We start from the raw sequence: 21,955 nt of genomic DNA on the forward strand, positions 1-21,955 counted from the left end.
TTCTCCGTCTTAATTTCAATCATAACTTCTTTTTTTTTAAGATGGATTTGCATCACAAGCCTTTATAAGACGGGGCCCTGGTCTTCCATGGGGTCCAGTTGGATGTGAGGCGGGACCACTTCACCGGGTTACTCACGCTGCTCTTTTGCGATGAATATTAAAGAAGCGGGATCTTTTACGTGCATGACTTCGTTGTGATTCTCTCGGGACTACTTAGTATCCGAGGGACAGAGTGTTATGCCTCTTGCTACCGTTAGAGGGGACGGTATGATTACACACAACATTGCTCAGTCCAGACTCGGGTTCGAACCCGGGTCGCTTCCAAAGGGTCGGAGACAGACGCGCTACCGACTGAGCCAACTTTGGGAAATCGCCTTTCTAGACTATCGTGATCATGATGCATTATGGAATAAATTTATGACAAATGACATCCGATTCACTCTTGTCCTGTGCATGCACGCATGTCTGTCTGTCGGTGTCATGGTCCATACAAAACGGCATGCGAAAAGATGGTAGAGCACCGCGAAGCGGCCTGCCCCAATTTCTCCCCGTTCCTCTCGCTCATAGACATCGCTCTGTTACAAAGTGTGTTTTTCGTTTACATGCATGTACAGTCAAACCTGCATTAGCGGCCAACTGTCTATAGCGGTCACCTGTCTACAGCGGCCACTGAAAAATCCCCCCGAGAGAAATGCCCTGTTAACGACCTTGTGTATAGCGGCCACCTGTCTAACGCGGCCAGCGGCCACAAATTTTGTTTCCCGTCTATGGACACGTAGGCAATGCACACAAAGTTGGATGACCTGTCTATAGCGACCACCTGTCACTTTTTTCGTTTCCCTTGGGTGGCCGCTATATAGGCCTACACAGGTTTGACTGTACATGCGCAGATGCGCACGCGGCCGGACTGTACACGTGGTACATGTACGTGTGTATAATAGCTATGCTAGGCGCACGGCATGCATGGCGCATATTATCTAAGTGGCTGTACGTTACAGTAATTGTGCATGCATGCACGCACGTAACTAGGATTGATGATGCGTGTAAAACACATGAGGAGGTCAAAAATGTTCCAGTTCCACGACCAGTGAAATTGCTGATCCTTTGTGCCTTATATCCTGATTAATTTATTGTGGACACTGGAACTGTAAGTATAAAACCTAACGATGACCAGTTCCACGTTAGATGTGACCACGTTATCACTATTCGGTGAAAATCATCCAAAGCATGACTCGGTTTGGACTCTCGCGGGTGCAAGACCCCGTTCTTTGTTGTGTGTCGCCTGCATGGTGGAATCCTTGGAAAACTCGAATGAGTTGCTTGTGAAGAAGAAATTTCTACTTAGTGAACTTCTCGGTCTGTTGACATCACGATTGAAGGGCGACATATGGGATCTGCTCACAGCCGATGAAGATGTGCTAGAACATCTACTTCGTACAGTTTTTAGTAAGTTTTGAGTTCGAAATGCTCTTGAAAGAAGTAGAATCACTAACTGTTTTAGTGTTAGACACCACCCGGTACCCAGACTCGGTACCGGAAGGTCTAACGTTTGATGGGTCTAACGTTAAAAAGTTAGGCCTACGTAGCACCCGGTGCAGACTACGTGGTAGATCTAGATCTAGGTCTAACCCGTTTAATACATACAAGTACAACACATAGGCCTAGATCTATACCCATAACAATATTCACTCAGTAGCCCAACGTTAGCTAATGACAGAACTCCTGCTGCTAAAATAAAAACATGCTGCTGCGTCGTCAGTTGTGCTCAACGCTTGTGCTTGTAAACACACTCCAAAATCAAGCTCCACTGCACACCAATCATGCTGCAGTAGTAACGTTACAGATCTAACGTTAGTAGCATTTTCTAGGTAGAAACGCTACCCTACCGGTACTAACTAGTACTTGTTGTAACATCCTATCCTATTCGCAAAAGTAGAATTTTATTTCATGCAACCCTCGCTGGACTAGGTTGTACTTGTAACGTTAGGCCACCTACGGTATTAATATTATTTATTGTTAGGCCTAGATATAGAATTCTAAAGACTCTACGTCAAGCATCGATAGTACGGAGTCTACAGGACAGGCATACGAATAGACAGTCTACATCATGTGTAGACCTAGCCTAGGGCCTACATGTTAATTGTTATGCAATTTTTGTGTAGGCCTACCATGCTGGTAGCTGGTCACTGACTGTCTGTCTTGAACTACTGCAATAGATCTAGATTCTACAGTAGACTAGGTTAGGTAGATCTCGCTATTCTTCATCTTAGGAACAGATCAAGCTATAGTATATTCAGTAGGAGTAGCACTAAGCCCTACCAAGGAAACATTTGTAACAGAAAATGCTTATTAACTCCAGTGAATGTACAGAATGTGAATGCAGAGCAGATTTCAAAGAATAAGATCTAGATATCTAACCGTTAACGTTACTAGAATCTAGATGATAGATCTCTTTTCTGGTAGAGGTAGGTATTTAACGACGTGTTCTACTTAGAAAATCCTACAAATGTTAAAATCCTCGGTCTGCTCAGATATGATTATTAGATTACTTAATAAGATATATTTTTCTAGACCTATTCTAGATTCTAGAACACATAGGCCTGGGTCTATTACTTAGTAATGTACAATAGACCTAGCTAGACTCTAGTCTGTTTCTACCTGTCCCATCACTGACTGTATTGAGAAGCTAGGAGTAGGATTCACTAGGAAAATAACACTTTCACATCTACTTCTGACAGCACTGCCTTGGTTCTTCATTGTCACCTTACTTATCACTTTGAATGAAAAAAAGAAAATACATTTTTAATGGAAATAAAACCAGTCAAGTAGACCTAGTAGTAGACAGAAGATCCGTCTGTCCGGAGGAGTCTTCTATTTTTTGACGTTATCGCTCTCCTCCGTAGAGAGAGGGGATCCGTGAAGCCAGACGCAGTCTCCGCGGAACATTTCCCCGACGACCAGATACAGACCGATCTTTCGGTCAAACCTAGGAGAGAATACTAGTAGCAATGTATAATGTAATTTTTGAGGTTCAACTATTACTATAGTATCAAAAGTGAAACTGTACCTACCATGACAAAACAACAGGTAAGAACCCATCATCAAAGATGTATCCAAACATATTGCATCGTCGCAGCATATAAATGTCAAAAATCTATTCAAGTGTGATAATGACTAGACTAGAGCTTTGAAAGCATACATCGTTATTCGTAGAAAACTAACTACATTAGTGCAACTAGTAATCCTGAATTACACATTATTAGTAAATCAGTTATCAAAGATAGCAAAATCAAGAAGCTTACTGAGTTTTTGTCACTTTCCGTTTCTACTGACAGAATTGCTTGCACTGTCTGAAGAGGACATCACGTTGGTTGCAAATGAAAGTAAGTAACATTCGTTTTTACAAGAAGAAAAGGCCTGTGCATTTACAGTGAGAAAGATGCAGTTTTCATACTCTTGACTCAAGAAGTCAATAAAGCTATTACAATCATTTGAAGCTTTCCTGGAGCAGTTCGATTGAAACCCGCTATCCGATGAATTACCTGGTATCCCGAAAGAGAAAAGGTGTTTATCATTTGTCAAAATGTCTATCAGTACATGGCCGGTGCCACGTTTTTAAGGGGGGGGGGGGGGGGAGCACTTCAGACTTCTGGTGCCAGTTCCAGGTTTCATCAGCTGACAAGCAAGTCTTCAGCGCAACTCCTGTAGTTCTATAGGGTGTCACTTCCGGGTTTCTTCAGCTGGCAAGCCGAAGAAAAAGTCTTCAGCGCAAAAACAAAGCCTCACTGCGCTCACACTTCAAGGTTTTTATCTATTTTTTTTTTCTAGTGCCACTTTATACGCACTTCCGCGAAAAAAAGTGGGAGGCCTGAGGCCCCCCCCCCCCTACGGTTCTGCCGGCCCTGCAGTAGTTAGATGGACCTGTCTCTATATAGATTTTTTCCCCATTTCTGAACCATCAAAATCATTGTATCCGGGATCAGTAAGGGCTTTCCAAAGTTACCTTTTGCAAATGTATCAGAAAATGTAACATGTGTTTCTAGCTATATTTTTCTCTTCGGAGCTGTTGTGGTCAGCAGAACACCTCATCTCTTCATTGTTACACGGAAACTGTAGACATCGAAACTGTGAAAACGATGCTTTTGAAATGTCTTTATGCCATTTCTTCTTTGAGGAAGCAAAATTCTGGTGTTGCATCGAAATGAGATTGATGTTTGCATTCTTGATTGTGATGTATCATTCCCCCTACAACTGTTACTTCTAACACCAAAACGTTGGTATCCTTGAAATGTATCTTATGTTAATGAATCATTTCTTAGCTATCCATTCTTTAACCAAATCTGATTCTATTGATTTTCTGTCTGTTTCACATTTGGTGTAGTTCTTGTGAGCCTTTGCTGCCACTTGAAGTCAGATGATCTTGTCTATCTGCTCATCCAAGAAATCATTGTGAAGGTTTGCGTCTATCCTCTTGACAATGTCGACAATAAGCAATCACTCAAAATCCACATTTTTAGTGTAACAAAGATGAATAAGAATTTATATTCGAAATATGTGTATTTTGTTGGATAATCTGCATTTCTGTGTAATATTGTGTTTGGTAATTTTTCTTTCAGGACTGTGGCAAAGACGGATTAAGTTAACAAAAAATAATCATGTTTATTTCTCCTGCAGATAATCATGTTTCTCATTATGTAGTAAATGTATCATTTTTTTTTTTAAATTCAGATGGGAATAATGTCAAAACTAGCAATATGGCGTTCCCAAACGGAAGAATGAGTAACTATAGTCAACAATCAAAGTTGTAACCGTCATCATAACAGTTAGCAATATATTCAACATTCATGATATCATTCATAACACTACTCTAACTATCCTACACAAAGAAAAAAAACCACGATATTAAAAAAAAAAAAAAGGAGAAGACAGGCATTAGATACTACAACATGTCATCGTTTATGTAACTTTCTGGTAACCAATCCATCCCCTGTCATGCCTGTGATGAAGTAGATGCCAAGTTGTAACACTTCAGTGTTTTAGCTTTGAAAAGTTAACTTTTTGTCTACTTGATGAAAGCTCGCGGCGCCTTAGCGTTCTTATTGTCTGGAAAGAGGAAACCAATCTGGTGATGATTGAAATTTTCATGTGGTAATGGCTACCCGGCATGTAGCCACAGCTTGAGTATATCCATTACAACCTTAAATCCACGCCAAAATGGCCTGAGCCTACTCTCTTTCCAACGCGCACCGTTCCTACCAGGTATTCTGCCAGAGCGACCTAGAAGGAGCCCCCTAATTATCATGTGTTCTCTGCATGATGGGATATTTACACAGGCTGTCACAGCATATTTTGTTCCGGTTTGGCTATCACCTTTGAAAACAAAGCCAAGAGCGTGGCGATATTTTCGGTCGTCATTTCTTTCATCATCACGTCTCACAGGAAGTGTATAGTGCACGTTATCTATCTGATGGCTTAAGACATCGTCCTTTGGACATTAAGGTACGCCCATGTAAAGTGAAAATGTTGGTGCGTCATTGCGTCTATAGCTGTTTGAATTCCTGACAGCTATCCGAAATATATTTAGTTTTATATACTATTCAGTGTTGGTACTTGTTTGCTAATTGTTTTCATAAGTGTGTATATGTGATTCTTTCTTTTTTCTATTTTTGCTGTTTCCATTTCTTTACTCGTCTGTGTGTGGTGGGGCGGGGGGGGGGTCAAGTTTTCGAAATATGTTGTTTGATACAGATGTGATCCAATATTCGTATATAGGCCTGTGTATCAATATATTTGCTATGCGTATTTTCTCGTTAGTATTAGCTTTTGTATGGGATGTTTGCTATACAGGACTTTTTAACAGCGTGGAACGACATGCACACACACACCATATATAATATATATATATATATATATATATAATACATACATACATACACAGAGGTATTTGCGGATGATTGTCTGCAGCTGAGAAAATCTAAATGTAAAATACTGTCATGTCGTTTAAAAAAAAAATACAAACTCAAAGATAAATACTGAAATCATCACAAGTGCCTGTGGAATGATGCATCACATGGTAAAAGCAGCCACCAGCCTTGTCTCTACCAATCAAGCTTTAACTTGATCGATCCAGCTCTGGTGCCACAAACGCATCCCTTTATCGTATTTACATGAGATTGACTTGGAGCTGTGCTAATGGGCAGCCACCAGGCTATGCATTGGATGAAATCCGGGGTGACCTCCTGGACATGATGTATGTGGCCTTTAATCGAGCATGCTAAATGTCATCTGGTCCCTGGGCCAACAGATGAAGATAGACGTCAAGAAAATAAACCCTGACAGGGACTGTTTCCCTGCGGCCTCTTGTGTAGTCTTACCCGACTCTGGGTCTTGGCCACATGCTTTCATCTCGTCAAATATATATTTTCTCTTTCAGCAGTGGACTTCGTTATCATCATCAAGAGCATATAGGCTGGTAGTGCCATGCCCTTATCAAATCCCACAGTGAGAATCAAAGTCCGCATAAACATTAAACTTTATACACCCTATCAATTCCTTAATGGCGATTTCTCTTGCTTGGAATAAAGAAAAAATATGAACATGACATTGCTTACTCTGCTTGAATATTTCTCCTGTAAATCAAACGTATCAACGCAGCTCAATAAATTCTTGAGACAACATCATATTCAAATATTACTGCCTCAAGTCTGTACCGTAGGAACCTCTGGAAGAAGAACATTATTATTTGTTGAATAAGAGTCTTTATCATGTTCGATTAAATTGAGTTTGGAGTGCGCCGTCAACGTAATGTCTATAAATTACAATTTGGCTTTTATTTCAAATAATTCATATGTACAGAGCATTTGCAGATCTGTGATTGCATTCATAGCAAGAGATATGTGTGTATTATAAATCTGTATTTGAACTTTACTTTGCAAGGTGCGAATGATTGTGAAGAAGGTCACATCTCACATTAGTCTCCCGAAGAATCTCGTTTCGTGACATGGTGTGTACCTAAACCCACTCGACGAGGTGACGGCTGACCATTTGTTTGTGCATGAACACAGTGTGACCTATGGCAGTTGGCGGGAGAATTTTTTGCTCATGATAAGATATAACATGATTTTGCTCCTGAAAACCGCAATTTACTGGACAAACAGCAAAATGTTTGAATTGCGAATCAAGACAAAAATAAGTATACATGTATTCTGAGAGAATTATTGAATCATTTTAAAGAGGAAGAATATTAATACCACATTGGATGTTTTCATTGTCCTCCCTGCATGATGCTTGGTTGGTTACAAGAAATCAATTACATGAGTTCCTCCTCCCCCCCCCCCCTCTCTCTCTCTCTCTTTTAAATTCACGAGTATACGGAATGGAACTGATTCTTTCTCTACATCGGTCTTTTTTTTTCACATCTCGAAATGGACATCTAAGTTCTTAGATGTGTTATAATGTGATTTCTAAACGTTCGGTTCTGACTCGTTATACTGCATAATATGTCTTGTAAAGGCCATTTCTGAGACTCTTCTTGGATCATACATCGAGCTGTCCCATTTCTATTTCCTTGCTTTCTTCATGTGATATCACTTTCCGCATTTTACTTGCACTTTCAGATACAGAGGGTGCATGTATTTTGTTCTGCTTCGTAAATGTTGATGTCATGGATATAACGAACATATCCCAGTATGGGAATGTATATACACGTTATAATCATGTGTCAATGTCATGTGGTTTGTTTGTTTGTATGTTTGTTTGTTTGTTTGTTTAACATCAATCGGATAAATAAAGTGAATATGAAATAAAATGAAATGAAATATACATGCTTAGCATGCTTAGTCCGAATGTCTAGCCACGCCTAATTTCCACGAATGCCGCATTATCACGTGTACCATAAAATGAATGTGAATTGACAATTGCTAAGGAAACTCAAATTATAATGACTTCAACTGGACTTGTGCATAACAAAAAAAAAATATTATATATTGCATAGGCCTATTCGATATCGTTGAGGAAAATCTGACGATCTTATATATACACAACTACCATCAAACACAGTACTAGTATTCCATTCCATGTATGAGTGCGGGGGAAAGAAAAGTTTAGTACGCTGTATCAGTGGTCCTGTCATTCGAAGTTTTCCCTAGACATCGGCAGGGTCAAATGCCTTTGGTCGGTCGTGTCGCTTTCTAGGGGTCAATAAAGACAGCCCAGTCACAAACAGCAACATTAATCCCATCTCCCGTTAAAGTCTGCCCTGTACTTTTCGTTACGCTGACAGGTTCCCCATCATTGAATAATCTCCGCCTAATAAAGAATCCGTTTTGGCTGCCTGCCCAGCAGCTGTGTCCTGTAAGATGTCTATTACCGGTCATTTACTTTACAGTGTTCTTTCACTTCGTGTGTAGAAAATTGGATCAGCCGTTCCTGAAGTTTAGGGGTTATACTCGTCTTTTACCATGACTGTCAATTTGACAGTGTGATATAGAATATATTCTATTAGCTTTTGAATTGAGACATGGAGCAGAATTGGTATCCATCTCATCTTACCATATACATTTTATGTCTTCCATAGAGCCTATATCTTGACGTATTCGTAAGGTATCTGCCAAATACATCATTTCCTCAGTGCCAGTATTGATAGGTAAATGCAGATTACCTCACTGATGTAAAATGTTAGCAAACGAACAGTAATCTATATCGAAGCCAGAATTTGAGAAAAGTATTAATTCTCAGATGTGTTTTGTTTCCACAATTTTGAACTTCATAATTTCATTTTTTTTTTTTTTGTTGGCCGTGGTTTTATGACTCATTGGTTAATAATGATGCTTTTAGTACGTTATCCGTTATTCAAAGTGAAACAAATCAAACCCTACCTTTATTTTGCTATGCAGAATAAGATAAATACCGTATTTTCAGATTTTTTTTTCTCAATTTCTAGTTATGATCCTTACAAAAGAACCTATTTTTAATTGGTTCTTCCTGGATTCTTTTTTTCGATATTACTTGAAAGATAAATAGCGGACATGTTCTCGCTTTACTGAACTTGAATGTTCCGTGTCTAAAAGTATAAATACATATAAGTTGATAGAAAAGAGGTCCTGGTGTTATCCTGACAAATGCCGTGCATGGCTTAAGCTGTAGTTTCACTATAAACTCACGTTCCCTGGTCATAAACTACTACAAGCAAGCGATATTTCGGATCTAGCCTATTGTCTCCTTCGGAGCTTGCTTTCTACAGTAGATATGAATATCATATGCAACCATTCCAACCACTTCTCCTGTTCCAGAGGAGCTGTGGTGAGGGAACGTATAGCTGTTTATGCTATATAACTAATAGTGGCAGATAGTGACAAAATAGATAAAGGGGGCGCCCCGGTGGCCCCCCCCCCTTTATTTATCTATTTTTTGTTAAAACAAAAGTAATAAAAAGAAAAAAATGGGGGCGTGCGCCGCCCTTTTCATTTTGTAAAAGCGCCTCCCCTTTTATACGGAACTCCTGGATCCGCCCATGTATACAAACATCCTTCTCAAATAATTCTTGCTGGTGAGATTGATTATTGTTGATTATTGATATTTAACATATTAAACTGAAATAATTTGCATTACCTCTTGATAATGAGGCAAAAATTATTGTTCGGCCTATGACAGACTAATATGTCTGTAAAAACTATAGTTTTGTTTCTGTTTTTTGTTTTTTCAAAGGGCGATGAATTTGATTGGCTCAGTCGGTAGCGCGTCTGCCTCCCAATTCAAATGACCGTGTAATTATACTGTCGTCTGTAGAAAGAGGTAAATCACTCCGTCTCTCGGATAGGACATAAAATGGCGGTCCCGTATGTGAGAGAATCACAACTCATGAACGTGAAAGATCCCGCTTCATTCATTCATCGCAAAGAGCAGGGTGCCAACCCGGTGAAAAGGTCCACCTTACATTCAAGTGGATCCCACAGAGGACCAGCAAGTGCAGTTAAATGTGGGCTGTCCCGCCATCTTCTCAGATGGAAAATGATACGAACAAAACACAGTATACGTTATGTACTTTCGCACTTTGCACACTGAAGTCTCGAACAGGGCATGACAGAGTGCAGATTTGATTGATTTGTATGGACTGATCACATGCAGCAACAATGAACCTTTGTCCAATACGTTGCTCATCGGGGTGGTACAAATTAGACGAATATTTTGCATTTCACACTGCTATTTGAAAGGGTTAGAAAATTAGATATGAATGCCACTCATTCGTCGATGACTATCTTTGTCGAAGATTATTTCTTGTGATCACGAAATAAATCACACTTATTCCGTTGACTAAGTTCTGTGATTTACCTTTCGCACAAGAGCCAAGGTTTGAAGGGGGCGGGGCTGACTTACCATGCATTTGCCCTTTTCATCTCCATGACCTTTCCGCATTTACCCAGCTGCCGGGAAGGGTTGGGAAGGGTAATTAGTCCTAATGTTCTGTCATTAGCACGCCCCCTATAGACATATGCCAGGCAAGGTAAGCAGAGTCAATCACTGGCGAGGACAATGGAATGTGCAGGACAGGTACCCTGGAAAATAATTTTATCGAGTTGTGGGAAAGCAAACAGTAGCTTACCTTTTTCAGTTTTACTAGAAACAGAAGTTTGGTAGTCGATATTTATTTGGCTTGAGAAAGAAAGCAATCAATATTATGCCTTTGGGTAATTTTACCCTGGTTCGATAATTAAGTGAACACCCCATATCCATACTCGCTCTCACCAATTAGTGTTCGTAGCTGAAGATAGTTTGAAACCGATTTTTATTACCTAAATATTGAGACCATGTAATCTTTAAATATATCTCTCCCATTCTTGAACAAATTGCGATACATCATTTCAGTATCGTACATTAATTTGTGTGAAGAGCGAAACGGCAGAAAGTTGACATCAATGGGAAAATGGCGAGTCAAAATGTCATTAAACGGAACTGGCTGACACGGCAGCTGCTGTAAGGTAGTCACGTGACTAAAATCATGCCAACAGGTGTGAAACAGATGTAGAGATGAATAAAGAAACTTATAGAGAGGTAAATCGATATTTTTCTTCTCTAGAGCTGAGACAACTCGGGAGAGACAGGGCGCTGTTTCATGAAAGTTGACGGCCCTTAGAAGTTGTCAGTCTCTGAAAATTATATATAAAAAAAAAAATCTTTGGTTTTGATTGGCTGTCACTATTGTAATTGTCAGAGACTGACAACTTTCCGGAAACGGTGCCCAGGGGCCCGTTTCATTAAAAGTTACGATTGATCTTGGGTTCGATTTCTCGAGCGTAACTCCTAGCGTGTACAAGATCAACACTATTGGATTCTAAGGACAGGTTTGACAGCAGATTAAACGTAACTTATTTGAATTGCATTAATCGTAAATTCAATCTTAAGATCAATCTTTATCAAACGGACCCCTGGGGAGCATTTCATGAAGCGTTTTGTCAGATATTTCGTCTGACAAACTGTTCAAAGCTACTGGAATCCTTGCATCTGATTGGCTGAGAGCAAATTTGTCCGACAAAGTTGTTGGACAAAACGCTTCATGAAATGCCCCCCAGATCATGGTGACAGCATAACCCTGTGAAAGTTTGTTTTAGCCCTCTCTTCCCTTTACGTTGCAACCAGTCGTTGAAAATCCCGTTGGAACGTGAGCTAGCTCCAGGCCTGACCTTGCGGCTGTCTCCTCTCCTCATAACTATGGCATGACGACTTGAGCCTTCTCCGATGGGATGGGGGAAATCATCCGCGTGCCACGAATCGGGGAAAACAGTCCCGGGCTATATAGCTAGACAATCTCGCTGTTCGAGCGATCGTAGGCTTATCACGTAATGTATTCTGTCACCAAAATGTAGAGCCTGCAAGCTCAGCATGGATTTGGAACTGACCCAACAGCCCAATAATTAATGGCATGTCCACACGGGCAAACACACGGGACACTGGATAACAAATCCGGTCGTTATCAATATCAACTGCACATTGCTAAATAGATGTGCGCATGCTACTATCTTTAGGCATTGATTAAATCCAAAGATAAAAATAAAATCACGAATGTAAAACAACCCAATCTTGGGATGGTTGTTTTGACGTTGTTTCGATGCAAACACTATTTGTGACCGGCCAGCTCAAAACCCGCAAAAAAGTAGGCCAGAATAAATTTCCACTTTTCTAAATAGTTGAAAAGATTATGCTCTAAGCTTTAAAGTGATATATAACTTGTTCAAATCAGATCATCCTAACTTATAAAAGAAAAATGATTGAAATAAGAGAGTTAGGAGGTGCAGTTTCATAGAAAAGGGAGAAAAGAGGATTTAAAGATTTGGATCATTTAGGCGTACTGTGCAGATGTAACATCGAAAATACTTTATCCCCAAGCTTGTCCGAAAAAAAAAAAAATGGTCCAGAGAAATTACTGATATCTCGATTTTGGTTTTGTTTAAAGCCGCAATTTTGGCAGTAGGCAGAGAAAAGATTATTCTCCCAGGTAAGACAAACTTTAAAATTTCGAGTCGGTCACCCCAAATGACGTGTTTTGGTCCATTCTCAGAGTCCTGATCCTCAGCTTTTGGTGGGTTTTTAGTTGGACGGTCACATTTGGTTTCTTCTGCACTGTTGACAGGTGAAAACAAGCACCAACCGACCAATTAAACTGCATAAGTCACCAATACTCGTTTTCAATTATCTTTCATAGAAAGTCTGTATGGAAAGGTTTGACTGTGTAGTACTTTAATAATACACGATATCCTTTCTTTCTCTCTCTCCCCACACACACACACACACACACACACATACATACTTTTCTCTCTTCTTGCTGTGTTTTATCTGTTTCGTTCTGATAATCTTTTTGTATTGCTCCCATACGTATTAATTTTACTGCTTTTGCTAACCGTCCGCTTTCATCGTGTGTCATGCGCTTTTTGTAAACAAGTTTAAACGTCACCAGCGTCATCTTGAAAATACACGATTAACGTTTAAACAAACTTTTTTTTTAATGTCCTGGAATTAAAGACTGAAGTAGAGGGGACAAAAAGTAATGGGGATAATATGGACCACTGAAGGAATTTACATCCTTTACAATTGATAATTTTGTCATTTTCATACTCATCAGGAATATGATATTTTGTTTACATTTGCTAGTTTTCTGCATTTAACAGTATCGCCCCCCCCCCCCCCCACCTCCTCCCCCGAAGAAAGCAAAGAAGTACTTATTACATTTTGGCCATATAATGCGTATCACTTTTCTTTTCTGATTGTGTGTTATTATAAACAGGTGGAAAATGGATGTAGCTACCAGAAAGGGCTACCTTATTTGAGTCTGATCGACCAGTTGTTGCGAACAATACCAGTTCTAGCACAGAATCTGACTGAGCATGCAGGTAAACGTTGATGACTTCTTTTAAGGTTCGCGTCACCTGCAATGCACAAATTCCACTTTTTAATGAATGAACAGATCATCGACGCAAACATGCATGTATGTAGACCGTTATCCTATTCATTCAAAAATTAAGTTATTATTAAATTCCTCATAGAACTTAGAATACATTTCTGTTCTCTTTGTCTACCAGATATTCCTTTCTTTCTTTAGTATGTTTAATAGCGAAATTCTTTTTTTTTTTTGTGACATGTTCTATCTGAATAGATCAAGTAAAGGGGGTATCAAAGTATTGTCATTTTTTTGTTTGTATTTCTCATTCATTAAACATATGACAGCCTCTTTGAATTATTTGCAATATTGATCCATTTCCAAACCTGTTACCCCCCCCCCCCCTCCCCTTTCTCCTCAAATCTTTCTTAACTCCTGCAGACACTCTCTTGGAATATGTGGTGTCGGGTCTGTCCTATCCGAGTGAAGAAGTCAGAGTTTGTGTCACCTCAATCCTGGGTGCTCTGATCGGCCCCCTCATAGAGAGAGGCACCTGTCTCAAGCTGGAAGAGAAGGTTGCCATGGCAATACTTCCTATCATTGCCTCGTCCAAGACCCAGGGACTACAGACCAGTGCCACAGGTAGGCCATGAAGGCACAACACTTAATGACATGAAATAAAATGAAATATATTTACCAAACAACAACATAATAAACATTGTCAGTATAGTCAAAATTGCCAATAGTTAAAAAACACTGTTGGTTAAAAAAAAGGGGGGAGCAAAGAACCGGCAATAGCGTGCAGGCTAGTCGAGGCCAGTCCTATCAACAACATAAATTATATATCGTTTTTTTAATACTTACAGAAGCAATATCATATGTATATATTTACAGGTTTTTATAGGGGATCATTTACACATTATTCGATAAGAGATACTTTTGTAATGAAAGTCAAACCGTCAACTTCAATCAAAAACTTCATACATGCAAACGCTCATGTGGTACATATTGCATATGATAGTTTTGCATTTTCCAGAATCATCATTCATATCACTATAACAGGGCGAGACTCGGCCGCGGCACTGTAAACGGGGTCTTTGTTAACCATATCCAGTACTAGTATGTCTTTTTTGTTCTTCTTTAAAAGTAAGAAAATGTGGTGTGTAGTTTAAATGTAAAATGTTAATGTTAATTTTCCAAGCGTTAGATTTAGCATGATTAATCTATGCAAACTCTCCTTTCAGAAAAACAATATATCTTGTCATCTTGTCTACAAAATACTTCTTTTTGATTTGAAGTGGTTGTCAACACTGATATATGTATTCACAAAGGGGAAAAAGATATGCATGCAAAATTATGCTTCCAATGCTCACTCTGTTCATTATGAGCTTGACATGGTCAGCAATGGTAAGTAAGCCATAAGCTTTAGCGTTGATTTGCCTAAAGGGCAGATTTCAATTTTTATGCCTCCGCCACGAAGTGGTGCCGGAGGCATTATGTTTTCGGGTTGTCCGTCCGTCCGTACGTACGTCCGGACGTACGTCCGTACGTACGTCCGTACGTCTGTACGTCCGTACGTCTGTACGTCCGTACGTCCGTCCGCTTTCGTTTACGCGATAACTTGAGTAATATTTACTGGAATTTTACCAAACTTGGTCCAAGTATGAAGTATGATGGGACAATTATTTGATTAGATTTTGGGTGAAATCAGCTAAAGGTCAAAGGTCAAGGTCAAATCATGAAATTGTATCCGTTTACGCGATAACTCAAGACTGCATCAAGCAAATTTCACCAAACTTTGTTGGAGGATGATGTATGATAAAACAATTACTTGATTAGTTTTTCAGTGAAATCGGACAGAGGTCAAAGGTCAAAGATTAAGCTGAAATCCTAAAATTTATCTGTTTACGTGATAACTCAAAACTGGATGAAGCAGCTTTCATCAAACTTGGTCCAAGGATGATGTATGATGGGACAATTAGTTGAGCAGATTTTAGTGACATTGGCAAGAGGTCAAAGGTCAAAAGGTCAAGGTCAAATGCTACAAATGTTGCAATTTCCCCCATATCTATGCAATGCCCCAAAGGTATTTTCTTGAAACTTGGTGTGGACATGTACTACTGCGTAAAGATTCTCCAGAGAGAGTTTCATGTCATAAGGTCAAAGGTCAAAAGGTCAAAGGTGAGGTGAAAATGTTGCAATATCACTTTTCTCGCAAATGGTTCAATGTATCTTCGTGGAACTTGGTAAATATGCATGTACTGACTGGCAAGGAATATCTAGGGAATTTAGGGGTCATGGGTCAATAGTCAGGGGGTCAAAGGTCAAGGTCAACTCCTCAAAATTTTATTATGTCCCTCATATACTAGTATATGCAATGCTTGCATTATTAGTTTCAAAACTTAATACATGCATTACCTAATGGAGATTCTCCGGGAAATTTCCAGCCAGAAGGTCAATGGTCAGAGGTTTAGGGTCAAAGGCCAGGTTTCAATCCCCCCCCCCCCCCAAAAAAAAAGAAAAAAGAAAAAAAAATATATATATAATATATATATATATATATATATATATATATATATATATTGTACCATCATTACACTCTTTCTTCATACCTTGGAAATTACTCAATGCCTAAACTAATAAAAAGGTCCATCAGAATTCAAGTAAAAATTCTCAATTTCCCAAATATGTGTACCTGCACTCTTAAGAAAATTATAGAAAACCCAGATCAAGACATTTCTGACAGACCTGTCATTTCAATATTTTGCCAGTTATGTGAAACTGTCATGGATTACACATTGTGAAGACATTGTACTATACGCCTATTGGGAGAATCATGCATTATGGCGGAGGCATCAGTCGCCATAGCGACATTTCTAGTTTTTTACTACATAACTCCCTCAAGAGATGATAGAGCATTAGAGAAAAGAGGAAATAATTCTTTTACCTATTCACAATCAATACCCGTGACTTGATTTTCCTCTTTTTGTTTTTTGTTATGCCTCCGCCACGAAGTGGTGCCGGAGGCATTATGTATTCGGGTTGTCCGTCCGTCCGTCCGTCCTTCCGTCCGTCCGTAATGAATTTTGTGGACAAGGTAACTATCGAAACCTGTTGAGGTATCCTAATGAAACTTGGCATGTATGTGTATTAGGGGGTGAAGTTGTGCCTATCAACTTTTGGGTGCACATGCTCAAGGTCAAAGGTCAAAAGGTCAAGGTCGAATACATAAAATTTCACTATTTCCACCATATCTATTGAATTCCTGAAGATATTTTCTTGAAACTTAGTGTATACATGTATTACCCAATTAAGATTCTCTGGTGAAAGTTTGGGTCATGAGGTCAAAGGTCAAAGGTCAAAAGATCAGGGTCAAATACATAAATTCCACCATATCTATTGAATGCCTGAAGAGATTTTCTTGAAACTTAGTGTATACATGTATTACCCAATTAAGATTCTCTGGTGAAAGTTTGGGTCATGAGGTCAAAGGTCAAAAGGTCAGGTTCCCTTTTTAAAATTTCACTATTTCCACCATATCTATTGAATGCCTGAAGATATTTTCTTGAAACCCAGTGTATACATGTATTACCCAATTAAGATTCTCTGGTGAAAGTGAGGTCAAAGGTCAAAGATCAAAAGGTCAAGTAAAAATATTAAAACTTCTTTTTTTTTCTCCATACCTTGGAAAATTGTTCAAGGTATCTTCATGGAACATAGTATATACATGTACTGACTGGAAGTGATTATCTAGAGAATGTAGGGTTCATGGGGTCAAAGGTCAGGGGTCAAAGGTCAAGTGCAAGACTTCAAAATTTTACTATTACCCTCATATTTATGCAATGCCAGCAGGGTTATTATTTTTTTACACTTGGTGTATGCATGTGTAACCTAATAGAAATTCTTTGGAAAGTTTTTTTTTTCTTTTTTTGCCTCAAAGGTCAAAAGGTCAAAGATCAAGTGAAAGTGCTGAACTAACTTTTTCCTCCATATCTTGGACGTGGCTCAAGTTACCTTGAAACTTAGTACATATTATGCATGTTCTACCTGAAAGTAATTATCTTATTTTTAGGGTCAAGGGCCAGATGAAAATGATAGCAATTTACTATTCAATTCGGAAATTGCACTTTTTCTCCACACCTGTACCTTGAAAATTACTCAATGCCTAAATGTATGAAAGGGTCAAAGTCAAGTTACAGTCCTTAAATCCCTAGATACATGCTCTCCTATTCATCCAATTAAACCTAGGTCAAGGAAGGTGAACATTCAACACATTTGTGACAAACTTGTCATTTCAGTATTTTGCCAATTTTGTGAAAATGTAATCACACAGTGTCCACATGTACTATCTAGACCTATTGGGAAAATCATACATTATGGCGGAGGCATACCAGTCGCCAAAGCGACATTTCTAGTTTTTCATAGAATATCCCTTTATGTATTCTAACTCATGATGACAACTTTTCAAGCAATGCTTATAATGGCGGCCCTCTGCATAATTGCTTCTTAATTACAATTGTTCGTGTAATCCCTGCTGCATAGACATGCATACTGTATATTATATCATTACTTTCCTTTTATATCATTGTTTATGCATGTCAAACGACTCTAGTAAATTTACTTTGTATATTTCCTACATGTTCATGATTATGTAACTTATGTATATCGCTAGTCAAATGGCTATGTGTTGAATTTACTTTGTATATTTCCTACATGTTCATGATTATGTAACTTATGTATATTGATTTGCAGAAAATAAAGTATCTATCTATCTATGATAAGGACGCGGTGTTCGTTCAACCCAAACTGAAGCCGTCCATTCAGTTGCCAGTGATTAAATTCTTTTATGTGTATTTGGGGGGGAGGGGTAGCTGCAATCTCAGAGTATGTGAGTTTGAAAAGAATAAGAAAATGATCATTTAATTTGATTTGAATCATTTTTCATACTACCTCCTCTAATTCTTAAAAGCTCCATTGTATTTCATGAGTTGATTTTGTGAGACAACTCTATCATGTACTTGCACAGAGTTCGTGGATTAATTCACGCTTTCAGGTAGTACTTGCTCACTTTTGAAGTCAGAGAAATTGATGAAAATCTAATGATAATGTTACATTGCTCAAAACATACAAAGCTAGTCTGTCCATACAGCTGTAGGCCATAAGGTATATTACAGGCAGTTGTCATAACTGTCATATATAAGCAAAATGCCGCATGGTTCGAATTTATGTGATTGCCATTTGGCGCGTGTCATTTATAGATATGAAACATCGTTCAGTTGTGGATAAATAAAGCTCTTGGTCTAGGGGCGACTGGCCACTTTGATTCAAGTCCTTCCTCCATCATGCTAAAGGGATTCATCAGTGTAGGTATTTAGGGTGTCCACAGCATTTGTGGATAGTGCCAACCATACATCAGCGGATGGACAGCTGTTCGTTATGCTTGATATAGACATTTCCCGGCATACTGTGCACACTGCCCCTGCCGTGTGTTGAAAGCTGCAATCACAGCCTCCTTATTTTTTTTTTCTCACTCTCTCTTTCTCTTTCTTTGAGGTATTTCAATTTGCCCGGCAATAATGTAGGAAATTGGGTTGAATATCGTGTGATCTCATTTCAGGTCAAATACACCAAATACCACACATCTTCAAAGCAATTTTTTGTAACTTTTATTTTACTTTTTGTTACCATTTAAAAAAAAAACAAACATAATGTTAGGTACCTGAAATGATTTTGCAGTTTTTTCTTTCAGTTAATGCAGAGGATGGCAAGTGTTTTCTTTCCAACGAGTAATGAATCCAGGATGTGCACAAAGATTTGTCAGTTTCCTTCTGATGCTGTTAGGGTCAGTAAAAATTGCAATGGACTACATAAAGATTTAATAAGAACTTGCTTTCCTTATGAGTTTTATAAGTAAATGTTCACCACCCTGAAGCGTTTGTTTGTACTGTAATTGAACTGTACACAACTTAGTTCTTTTATTCTACATTTTCCCCCCAGGTCTGTTGGGTAGAGTGCTGAATAGCAGTAGGCTCACTGACATCATCATGCAGGCAGACAGTCAGCCCAGCTTCTCTGCCACTATGAAGAAGGTAAGGCCAGGCCAATATGCCTCCTGTTCCCCATGCCCCCGGCCTTATCTCTCTCTCTATCTCACATCTCTTTCTATGTCTTTCTAACAGTGCTTCCATATTATTTATTATGCTTCTTTGTTTTCTCTGTGATTCAACATCTGTCTTCTGTTTCTTTAGCTCTCCCTGTCCCTTGATTCACTCTCCACCCATCTCTTTTCTATCCTCAGTCTTTATCAGCGTCTCGCTTTTATCTTAAATTTGTTCTCTTACTCTGCATTTGTTAATCTCTTTCTCTTCTCAGGCTGTCAGTCTCTTGCACCTGTCTCTCTCCCTCTCCCCCTCTCTCTCTCTCCCTTCCAGTTTCTCTTTCTCCACTCCCGGGAGGCCGAGCATTCCATTTGGGTCACAGGGCCCTACCTCACTTACTTACTAGTAGTCTTGTCCACAGGCTTCACCATGATTTAATTGCTACTATTTGAGCCTCGGGCAAGTGCAGAGGATGGTTCTGGAAATTCAGCCTGCTGGCAGCTGACCCACTTACATCCAGTCCCTAGTAGGACAGTTCATTAGCTTGCATGTGATGGAGTCATTTTTCATGTGTGTAGGGTTATAGCCAAGAATTATAAAAGCAGAGAAATGGGGACTGGTTGGAGGAGAAGCTTTATGGCATTTGTTTTTCATTTTATGTGTTCAAATGTTATCTGTATATATCGCAAATGACATATCTTGAATGGCAAACCAGAAACCCCCTCCCACTTACACACCTAATACAAGCCCCACTATCATCAGTAGATATGAAGTTAGGGCTACATTTCCCGACCTCCTCCTCCTCCTTCTCCCCGATCTTTGTTGCATTAAGATGGATGCAAGAATGAAGAAGCTTTCATATTCATCTTTTTCATCCTCTAATGTCTGCAGAGTGTCAGGTACCCGCCGTACTTATTTCGAGCAAATTCTATCGCGACATCAGTATGAACGGCAATGTAAGAAAATGGACATGTTAAAACAGTAGGGGGCGCTCTTTCACAATTCTGTGCTATCTTAGTGTTGCAGTAATATTCTTTTAGCAGGATAAGATCAAATTGTAATTGCAGGGGAATGCCGTGATTTTTGTCAGTGGCAGATACATTTGTGCCATTGTGGTATAATGAGGTATAGAAGTTTTTAGAGGCTTTAGGAGTGTTCATAAAATACGCAAATGTTTTTTAGTATTACATAATCATTCACAAAAAGATAAAATCGTAATTTTTGTGCAAAATTTATCTAGATGCTTGTGAGCCGGATTGAGATTCTCCAGACTGGATGTGTGCAGTGCATTTCTCAGGTAATTGTCTATGATAATGGTCCTGGACCCAGGTCTTACACAGAGCAGTTCTTGGATGAGGACATAGCAGAATTCCTGTTTGAAGCCCTGTCTACAACGGATTCTCTCTTGCTCAGGTAATTTACCTTTTTAATTGCACCAAATCAATTAAAGGTTATGCTGAATTGGATGACATTAATAAACTGGAAACCAATGCTTTTTACCAAGCAATACTAGTAGTTTCGCAGGCATGCTGCCAAGATATCATTTTTTGACTAAATCTATGTTGTGACAAAAGTAAGAAAGAACAAACTTAATACATGAATGAGCCTATTCACCTGGATGTGTGTGTATGTGTGTGTGTATGTTGTGTCCTTCCTTCATCATTCGTCTTGCCTGGACATAGATTCTGAATCCTGCAAAATGCCTTGCCTGTCGTGTCACATTACAGTGCCATCTTCTCCTGCCTGCTGCTCCTTGCCAAACATGACTCCTTCTTCACCAAGTGCCATTCAGTGTATGGGATTGATGCTATCGTTAGAGCGCTGCAGCACTGTCAGGCAACAAGCACTGGCACACTTTCAGATGGGTAAGATTGCTTCCCCCTCCTTCTTTCTTGAGAAAATAAGAGCAAAAGCTAATTTTTTTCTTCTTCTTTTTTTTTTTTTTTTGCTGTGGGGAGGTCATAGGGGGAAAAAAAATCTCTTTGATTTGTGCCATTCATTCTCAAAAAACAAACAAACAAACAAAACTTTGTGTGCCCTGCTCCTTTTGACCGAATAAAAATCAATTATTACATACATTTTACTATATGATAAGATAGTGGGTGTGATACCAGATGGTCATATTTTAGAGATGATGCCCCACCTGTCAATAGAAAGGCACAGGGACTTGCTTAGAAAACTTCAAGGCTGTAGGCCTACAGCTTATGAAAGTATTGACAAGGGGCATTTGCAATATTTCACCGTCATGATCAATGGATGCATTGTGTAAAAGAGTCCTTGGAAGATTAATTGTTTTTCATGTGTTCAAAGTGAGAACATGATTTTTTTTTCTTTTGTGTCTCACCTTTAGATTGCAGCTTCTGAGTAAGATTCTGGAGAGGTAAGTATATATCTAGTAAGATATTATTGCAGGTTGGGGGCATTTTTTGCCTAATCAATCACATATTATAAATGGATTTGGGACTGGATCTTAATGTTGATTTTGTCG

General features: G+C 39.1%; 1 protein-coding gene across 1 annotated transcript in view; it reads left to right on the forward strand.

Annotated features, from left to right (window-relative positions):
* The first annotated feature begins 509 nt into the window (after nt 1-509).
* LOC140232111 (meiosis inhibitor protein 1-like) overlaps nt 510-21,955 on the forward strand; it is a 39,926-nt gene continuing 18,480 nt past the window's right edge. The window contains exons 1-9 of the mRNA XM_072312258.1: nt 510-585; nt 3,336-3,383; nt 4,382-4,455; nt 13,277-13,382; nt 13,811-14,011; nt 19,367-19,458; nt 20,708-20,880; nt 21,195-21,332; nt 21,818-21,847. Coding sequence (XP_072168359.1) covers nt 510-585; nt 3,336-3,383; nt 4,382-4,455; nt 13,277-13,382; nt 13,811-14,011; nt 19,367-19,458; nt 20,708-20,880; nt 21,195-21,332; nt 21,818-21,847 — 938 coding nt within the window. The remainder of the gene's footprint in view (nt 586-3,335; nt 3,384-4,381; nt 4,456-13,276; nt 13,383-13,810; nt 14,012-19,366; nt 19,459-20,707; nt 20,881-21,194; nt 21,333-21,817; nt 21,848-21,955) is intronic.

Source organism: Diadema setosum, chromosome 8 (genome assembly GCF_964275005.1).
Source record: "Diadema setosum chromosome 8, eeDiaSeto1, whole genome shotgun sequence".
Classification (NCBI taxonomy): Eukaryota; Metazoa; Echinodermata; class Echinoidea; order Diadematoida; family Diadematidae; genus Diadema; species Diadema setosum.